Source organism: Pinus tabuliformis, chromosome 6 (assembly GCF_031772625.1).
Source record: "Pinus tabuliformis cultivar Carrire ecotype Pingquan chromosome 6, CPIR1, whole genome shotgun sequence".
Taxonomy (NCBI): Eukaryota; Viridiplantae; Streptophyta; class Pinopsida; order Pinales; family Pinaceae; genus Pinus; species Pinus tabuliformis.
Genome location: NC_142292.1, coordinates 487,003,392 through 487,012,923, shown reverse-complemented (window position 1 = coordinate 487,012,923; position 9,532 = coordinate 487,003,392). Strand labels below are relative to the sequence as shown.

At 36.1% G+C, this 9,532-nt stretch overlaps 1 protein-coding gene across 1 annotated transcript; it reads right to left on the bottom strand.

The window, feature by feature from the left end:
- Nucleotides 1-17: 17 nt before the first annotated feature.
- Nucleotides 18-2,456, bottom strand: LOC149259419 (uncharacterized). Its single transcript, XM_089454132.1, has 6 exons — nt 2,057-2,456; nt 1,138-1,266; nt 866-1,078; nt 502-754; nt 310-396; nt 18-66 (listed from the first exon to the last, which is right to left on the bottom strand). The coding sequence occupies exons 1-6, from the start codon at nt 2,454-2,456 to the stop codon at nt 18-20; spliced, it is 1,131 nt and encodes a 376-aa protein (XP_089310258.1).
- Nucleotides 2,457-9,532: the final 7,076 nt, after the last annotated feature.

Sequence of the window (9,532 nt, the reverse complement as noted above, 5' to 3'; positions counted from 1 at the left end):
GTGGTCAACGTTTGGCCCTACTTTCGGACATGTTGCTTTGTTGAAGGAATGTGAGAATCCAAAATCCTGTATCCAGGAAAATAGAAGTCCATCATATAGATATCCATACAAAATCCAAATCCTCATGTATATATAGAACCTCTGTTGGAATAGAAAAATCTACTCTAACAAATCAAAACATAGAGACATAAAACTTAAGTGCATGAAAAGAAAACTAACTAATGACAAATAAAATCCTAACTAAGAATCTAGGATTAGAAATATAATACAAAGGATGCCCTATGGCATAAAATGTCATCCCTGTAGTACAATTTGAGCATTTGCCCATTTGCTGGCAATTCCACGGGATTACCTTCCAAAGTATTCAAATAGAAATAATTTGTCCTAACAAATACTCTGATAATATAAGGCCCAAGCCATAAAATTTCAAACTTTCCATGATTTCCAGGCTTCTAATTTATGCAATCCCATAATAACACCATAATGCCAACCTGTAAAAACCTGTTCCGAGATGATTTGTCAAAATTTTTCTTCGTTCTAGCCTGGCCCTGACATAGCGTATCAACAGTATTTCTGTGAGCCTCGTCAAGTTCCATAATCTGATCAATTCTTCTCTGTATTGCATCTTTCTCATTTGTAAAATGATGAAGACGCTGATAAGATGCAAGTCTGAGATGGATAGGTAGAGTCACTTCTAGACCATAGACAAGCTGAAAAGGACTTTTCCTAGTAGCCCTCTTTTTTGTTATTTCGTCTGCCCATAAAGCATATTTGATCTTACTGTCCTAAGACCACTTGTTATCCCCTATAATCTTCTTAATGATGGTTATCATATTTTCGTTACTTGATTTTGCAAGTCTATTACCCTGGGGATAATAATTCAAAGAATGAGATAGAATGATTCCATATTTGAAGCAAAAAGAAGAGAACTTAGAACCACTAAAAGCTTTGGCATTGTCCAAAGTAATTTTGGCAGGAACACCGAATCGAGTGATAATCTGATTTTCCATAAAATCCATGACAACCTTCTCGATGGCATGCTTTGTTGGAATGGATTCAACCCACTTTGTGAAGTAATCTGTTGCAGTCAAAATCCATGAATAACAAACCATTACTAGAATTGTGATTAAATTTTACCAATAAAATCCAATCCCCATTGCTGAAAAGGGGCCTCTGCTATAACCGGTTGAAGAGGTAAGCCTGCTAATTTTTGCTTTCCAGTGAAAAGTTGGCGTTGTTGGCAATTTCTAACAAATTTATGCACATCTGCAAAAATGGCAGGGCAATAATATCCAACACGCAAAATCTTGCAGGTTGTGGTTTTTGACGCAAGATGCCCCCCACAAAATCTTGCATGGAATTATGTGATAAGTCTCTATAATTATTCCATCTAGATTTATCCATCTAAGGTCATCCTTCAAAATACAATACTTGGATGCCTTTACCTTAAGAGATCTCTTTCTATGAGCGGCCAGGTGATCAAGGCGCGTGAGATTCATCAAATAATAAACAATATCTTTATACCATTCAATCTTTTCCAACTCTTGAAGTTTGGGTGGAACAAGCGCTTTAGCCACACCATTTTGACAAACTAACTCCAATGCTTTTTCATTACTTTCTGTCAACATTTGAGCCAATCCCTGGCCTTAAACAAGCTTGGTTGGTCTAATCTCAAGATCATATTCCTGAATCTTGGTCACCCATCTGACACGAGTCCATAAGAAATTAGTTTGAGTTAATATATCTTTGATAGCAAAGTGAGGAACAAAGCCAATGATTTTAGAATAACCCACATATGTTCTAAAATGCTTAAGGGACTTGACCAATGCATAGGCCTCTTTTTCCACAATGCTATAATTCAATTCTAAATTTTGTAGGGACTTGCTCATGAAGGAAACTGGTTGTTCATGGCCTTCTTTGTTTTTATGCAATAGGAAGCCTCCTATAGTGTCTTCAGACGTAAAGGAAAAGACCATAAAATCGTTGGAATAATCTGGGCTAATTAGGCCATGAGATTTAGCCATAGCATCTTTAATGTCCTAAAATCTCTTTTTACCTTCAGCTTTCCAAACAAATTTAGCGTCCTTCTTTAACAAACATTGTATGGGCTTAGCGATTTCTGCATAGTTTGGAATAAATCTCCTAAGGAAATTTGTCTTCCCTAGCAAGGACTGAAGGGATTTAATATTATGCGGCAATGGAATCTGTTGGATAGCCTCAACCCTTTCAAGGTCAATTTTGGTACCATATTTGGAGATAATGTGACCCAGTAATTTTCCTTTGGTTACCCTAAATACATATTTGGCGGGGTTTAATGATATTCCAAATTCTCGACATCTGTCAAAAATCTGCCTAAGATAGTTTATATGAGTTTTACCATCCTTTGAGAAAAAAGTGAGATTATCTTCATATATCTCAACAATCTTACCAATTAACTCCTTGAAATCATAGTCCATAGCCCTACGAAAAATAGCTCTTGCATTTGTTAACCCAAAAGGCATTATATTGTATTCAAAGGTACCCCAAGGCATGGTGAAGGTAGTCTTATGTCGGTCTTCTTTCTTAACCTAGACTTGATTATAACCAAAGAACCCATACAATAATGACATCATGCTGGATCCAGTTATCCTTTGAAGCATATTTTCCATGTTAGGTAAAGGATAACTGTCCTTCTTACAAGCCAGGTTAGGATTTCTGAAATCAACACATAGTCTAATAGTACCATTCTTTTTTCCAACAATCAGCAAGTTTGAACACCAGGAAGAGTGTCGAGTTTGTCTGATGATACCAACAACAAACATTCTCTGTAACTCTTTCTAGATGAGTGGGGCTAACTTAGGATTGATTTGCTTAAGTTTTTGCTTAAATGGTTTAGCATCCTCATCCTTCAAAGGAATAGTATGCTCAATAACACCTTTCCTGTAACATTTGAGTTCATCATAGGAAAAGGTCAAGACATCACAATATTCAATGAGAAAATCGATCAGATTCTCCTTTTCCTCCTCAGAAGTCCTTTCACCAATTTTGACAATCTTTGGACCTTCGAGGAAACCGATATTTACCTCAATAAATTCACCAGGGTCTATCTTCTTTTCATCGCCCTTTTTGGTAGCATCATTCCTATCAAAGAGTTGTTCCATAGCCACAATATTCTCAAGTGTAGGATTTATCAAATCTTTACTTTTAGAATTAGATCCTTCTTCCTTAGAGCATGCTTGAAAATTTTCAAACTCATCCAAGTGATTAAGAAAATAAACAATTTGTTTCTCGTCCTCAAACACTTGCCAATGTTCTACGTTATCTCGGACTGACGGTCTGAACATTACTTCCATTTTGGCCCTATCCTTTATCCAGTTATCAGATATTTGGAAAGTATAAGCAGCTACAACAAGCTCATCTGCTTGACCATTTTCTTCTCTAGGAATGATTTGGAGACCAAATGCATCAAATAATTCAATAGTATCCCATATAGCGTTCCTGTATTTTTTAAGCCTATCACTTTTACATGATAATATACCTTTAACCTTTTTAATGATAAGATCAAAGTCCCCTTTCACATTCAACAATTTTATCTTGAGGTCCCTAGCTATTTCAAGGCCCATCAACAAAGCTTCATACTCAGCTACATTATTAGAAGCTTCGAACTCTAATCGAAAAGAAAACTTAAACATATGCACCAAAGATGATATCAAAACAACCCCAACCCCTTTACCTTGCTTATAAAGCGAGCACCATCAAAGTTCATGTGCCATATTTGATCCTTAGGTTCTTCTTTATGCTCTGGCAAAATTATAGGATCAGAAAGGACAACATAATTTCCAATGTTGGATTGTTTCACTATGGGCTCCTTCTGAGAATCCTTCGGAGGAGAGACCTTTTCTAGAACCTTCTTAATTTCAATAAAACCATTGCATGGCAAATAATGTGAGGGAGCTTGCTACTCATTTCTAGGAACTTCTACTTGAGGAGCTTCAATAGCTTCCTTTATTATAGCCTTTTGAAATGGATTCTTGATCATTTTATGGATAGGCATAGATATTTTTGCATTGCTAATGTAAGGACCACATCCAGACTATATACATATCTTTTTTTTTTAAATCACAACAAAATGCAACTAGAAGAGAAACACATTAGGAATTCATTTCAAGAAACATATCATAACATTTACATACATTTAACTAAGACCAAAATAGTATTGCAACACATATGTACCGCTCACCAGAAGACGAGACTCCGTTTGCTTTGTTGTTGCTAGTATTCCCTTGTTGTCGGTCACCTCTGTGAATGAATGGTGATGTACTTGATCTGAATGCGATGACCCACCGGTTAACCTCCTAGCCTACTCCTTGGGTACTCTTCTTCCTCGCGGACCCTCGAGCTGCAATGGGGTTGTACAATGGAGAATTGCAATAGCTGGTAGAGGAGAGCACTCCTTGGCTCAAGAGTCCCCTCTCTAAAATCCTCTACCTCACCAAACTCACTATAGGATCGTAATCATTGCTTTGACATCATCTCATCCACCCAACAATAGGGTTCCCCAAAATGTCTTCTCTCATGGCTTGCCCCTTCTTTTATAGGAGTCCTCATAGGTGACACTTGGCATGTCATGCATAATTAGTTATTTTTTATAATTCAATAGCTTGATTATTCACCCACCCAAGTGTCACTCTCTCATCAAGGGTCTCCCAAAATTATTTACTTAAATTTTAATTTAAAATTAATATTTTCCTCACCTCAACAAGATTCCTATTTCTTCTCCTAGTTGCCTCTTTATCCCCCTTTTTATTCCTTGATTTGGGTTCATTACTAAAGTCAATTAATGAGTCAAGATTTTGATCCCCTATCTACCCCCCTAATTTAACTCAAGTTATCTCTTAGATGGATATTCTTATGTTGGTTGTTGCCACATGGAGGTTCTCTACATTTCTCTAAATTTAATTTATTATTCTTATTTTAATTCACCTTCTTATTTTCTTAATTAGGTTTAATTAGTTTAAGATTAATCTTTATCCTTACAATTATATCCCTCTTTCTCCTTTTACCTAATTAAACCACATAATCTACCTAGTATTTTCCAACATGGGAAGGGTAGAATTTTTAAGGTAATCTATTTTATTTCTTCCTATGATCCTCTTAACCCAAGTTTTATTTTTGATATAATTACCTCAGTTTCTAACATCATTTACCCTTGATGTAAATTTACCTATTTTTCATTTCTTGATTATATTTATTAATTAATTTATTTTTAATGATTCCAAGGTGCCAAGTTTGGGTCGTGCCCTTCAAGAACTTCCCTTGAAGCTCCAAGGGTGCCACGCCTAACAATTTATTTGTGATGTCAAGGGTGCAAAGTTGGTCGTGCCCTTCAAGAAAGTCCCTTGAAGTTCCAAGGGTGCCACGCCTAACATTTTATTTGTGATGCCAAGGGTGCCAGGTTGGTCGTGCCCTTCAAGAAATTCCCTTGAAGTTCCAAGGGTGCCACGCCACTTGCCCTTCAAGCATTCAGTGACTACGAGGAGAAAATATATGTGCAACATCATAGACCGCTATCATCTCTTACGTTGCCTGCTATAGTGAGACTAATGGTGTCGGGGATCAAGGAATCCGCCTTGATGTGCGCCCCCCGGTAAAATCCTCATGAGCGACCCAACTTGGGGACCTGCCCTCATGGCATCATGATCTTCAAAGCGAAGGTGTTTCAACCCTTCTAGCCCAAGTCACGGCGGGAGTGCTAGTGGGTGAGATCAGGGACACTGTCCCACCCCTCCCATGTAGTTCCATCCACTTGTACAACCCCATCACCCATATGTGAGTCATTCGGCCAAGCAACTCATCTGTGCCTGCAACCATTAACATATCATCAGAATATAGATAAACATATATAGCAGGTTTCAAAATCGATTAGAATTTCAAAGATAAAATAATATAAATTTTCATCAAACCAGGTGTCGTCAACTCGTCATGTGCGAGTGCCTCTGGTGGTTTCCTGCCATACTCAATAATAATCAGTAACTAGGTTTTTCAATGTTAGTCATTGTCATAATAGCATTTTTACCATCACCTAGTCATTCACATCATTGTTCATTGTGAACCAGAACTAATGTAAGTAGCTAACATAGGGGATACCTCCATCATGGCTAGCATCATCATAACCTTAATGGAACCATACATATAGATCAAAGCTATCATCATTATAACATCAATAGAAACATGTCTATCCTTTACTACTATCACCATCATGATATCAATAGAGAGTACACATAACCATTAATTATATCGTAATCATAATATTAATAGAGAACATACATAACCATCACATTCACTGATAATAGAGTCACGTTTCTGGATCCTCAGCCTGAGTTCCTCATAGACTAAAGTATGTAAGATAATGTCATAATAGAGTCAGGAAACTAGAGTGGGCACTACATACACCCCCTCTTAACAATGGACTTCGTCCCGAAGTCCTTAGAACGTAAAGGAGAAACGACAACACATAATCTTAGGAACCCTTCCTGAAACTCTTGCCAACCTTCTGGTGGGCAGGTTATAATTTTCCCAAGGTATCTATACCACGAATTCCGTTATAACTAAAGGACTATATCTGTGATCATTGCAACCCATAATTATTTATGTATTAAGAAACAACAAAACAAGAAGCAGGACAATCACAATCAATATTCATCTCATGGTACAAATTAATATATGATGCATTCAACCAAGTAAAGTCATTCACACACTGTACTCCTGTAGCTTCCAATTATAGTAGTTCATTTCAAACTACGTCTATATGACCCTATAAGTGACAATGTCGGGGATAATATGTAACAAAAAGTGATTTGTATGCTCATCATTGCATCTGTCAAAGTTCATTGTCATAAATGTTGCAATAATATTGTCGTATAAGAAAAGAGCATACAATTATTATTATTATTATTATTTTTATTTAATGGTTGCAAATGAATTTCCAATCCTATTTCAAGATTGAAAAGAAAAGTCTCTTTTCAAGCTAATATACGGTATTGATAATATATAGAGGTATTGCTTGAGTATCAAAACTCACTCGAGCAATGTATGAGACCCTTAAAACAAGCTCTTGCTTGGTTGTATATTTCACCATTTTTATGCTTTCACCTAAATTTTCCAAAGTGGAGAACTTATGGGACACAAGTCTCAAGTTCAATTCTTACTGATGATAGAAGGTACTCTTGCAACAGTCTAGTCAACTGCGTGAAATAGTTGCTTAATTTAATTTATTTACTGGTGTAAGACTTATTGATCACTATCTACTGAATATTTGGCCAAATTATTTCTGAATACTTCAATAAAAGTAAGGGGAATTTGCAATAAGATATCTTTTCTCAATAATAAAATAATTCTAGAGCATACCGAGGCCTGAATATGAACTGAGCAACAAAACTTAACAATCATAATCTGAAGCTCCTATACCAAATTATGCCGAGAGAATCCCTTCTTAGATGATTCACTCTTACAAATCCCGATGTCTGAATATTTGACCAAATTTATCCGCCAAAATGATTCTCCACATTTTCGCATACACCTCATATTATCAAAGTACACAACCCTTCAGCTGTGAACTTAAAAGATAAAAATTTCACTACTAATACTGTTTCAGAAAACCATGAGAAAAATGCTTTATACAAATCACAAATCATTGTACACATTGTACACTTATGAATAACTCATTCCGTGGAAAATAAATGGGGCATAATTTGGGCAGCAGTGATGGCCATAGAAACCATTTTCTCATTCCTATGGCCAGTTCGTCGAGTTCTCCAACAAGAGAGACACCCGTTTTTCAAACAACATTCAGTCTCACAATTATATTGCAGAGACTTGGTTAACCTTATGTCCTATTTATTTAATTTTTGTTATCCACTAAACATTAAAATCTACTTCAACTACATCGCGAGATGTAGGTTCAGTTTTCGGGGATACAGCGACGTGTTGTCAGTTCAATGGAGGGATGGTTCTTTTGAAAAAGCCTAATCATTGGTCAGTGATTTTGATCTATACATGTGATAATTTATAAATTCAGGTACCTTTTAGAAGAAAATAAAACTTATGTACAACAGTCATTTATGGTATAAATTAAAATATGTTATTCTCTGATGGTGTTTCCCATGTCCCAATTCAACTGTATTGTGAGACATATTTATTTTAACAAACAACACATGGCCCTTTTGCAAAATCAATGACAACTAGTTTTGAATTGTCCTGCAAGATTGGCGTCAGGGGATCTATATCAAAGCTAGTCTGGCACTACCATAGTGCGGTAATCTCTGCTACAAAGTTGCCATATATCAAACACACTTGACCTTCTAAGTAAAAGAAATTAACAAGACAGGTTCCTTTTGATGAAAGAAGCTGCGCTGGTTAAATGTTTTGCAAAACCTTTCAATGTTGGTTTTATACCATCCCAGCGCTGGGTTTTATGGGAACTATGTCCATAGTGCAAGTATTCACACTGGAGCAAAATATTACATGAATCACACTACGCTTTCAAACTAAATGTCACGTCATTAGTTACGGCTAAATGTTACTTCAATAGATATGTTGAAAAACTGTAAATAATATAGCATTCCTCCAAAAAAAAAAAAAAACGCAAACTATATTTTGAACATGAGTCTACCGTCTTCTACTGCAGAGTTTGCGTTCTCTAGACTCTAGGATTTTAGAGGGGCGATTATACTTTCTCAAATAATAATATTTCTCACTAATCCAGGCATCGTTTTCAAGAAAAATAAAATAGGACAAAAGAAAACATGCTCCGCCATCACTAAAACAGAGCAAGATGTTCCGGCAAGATATAGACTTGATTGCAGATATGATATGTTTCAGCCGTGTCAGCAAAGGACAACCATCGGTAAAAAGGTACACCACTAGTCACTTTATTGTTCTTTGCATGCTTTAATTGATTATCTACTTGAAGCTTTTATATTTTTTTCAGTGCTTTTCCCTCACTCTGCCTTGAGTTCGAGGCAATCTCGAGAGAGCGCTTCCCTGTCCGCACACAAGTTTTTCTCCATAGCAATGCCCAAAAATACTACTTACTTAATCTATTAATGTTTTGAGTAAGCCAAACAAAATGGAAAACCATGATCACAATAAATTGACATAATATCTCATTCTTCATTGAATATTAGAATATTTGACAAAGCTTTCAGAAATTACAAATACATACTAGAAGAGCATCACATACAATACATGAATATTTTTGCATCAAGGGACACATTTAAACTTCAATTATTATTTACAAGTTGCTTATGTGATATGCATTCACAACTATCTTCGGTAGTCAGAAGAAACTATGCTTTGCTGCTTGAAACTAGTATTAAGAAATATACAAGAGATTGAAAAAATTTTACAGTCTCTTCAAAACACACAAATACAAGAAGAGTGTCACATATAATACATTATTTATTGGCATTAAAAATAAAACACTACCTTTTCAGATAAGGGGAGAGGATGAAGACCGCGGCGCGCTCTGAGGCTAGCCGCGAGGGTTTCGGCT

Coding starts and splice junctions, on each gene's coding strand:
- LOC149259419 (XM_089454132.1), bottom strand. CDS start 2,456: ATGGACTATGATTTCAAGGAGTTAATTGGTAAGATTGTTGAGATATAT. Junction 397..501: donor GACAAATCATCTCGGAACAG/GTTTTTACAGGT, acceptor TTATATTATCAG/AGTATTTGTTAGGACAAATT. Junction 67..309: donor AATGGGCAAATGCTCAAATT/GTACTACAGGGA, acceptor TCCTGGATACAG/GATTTTGGATTCTCACATTC.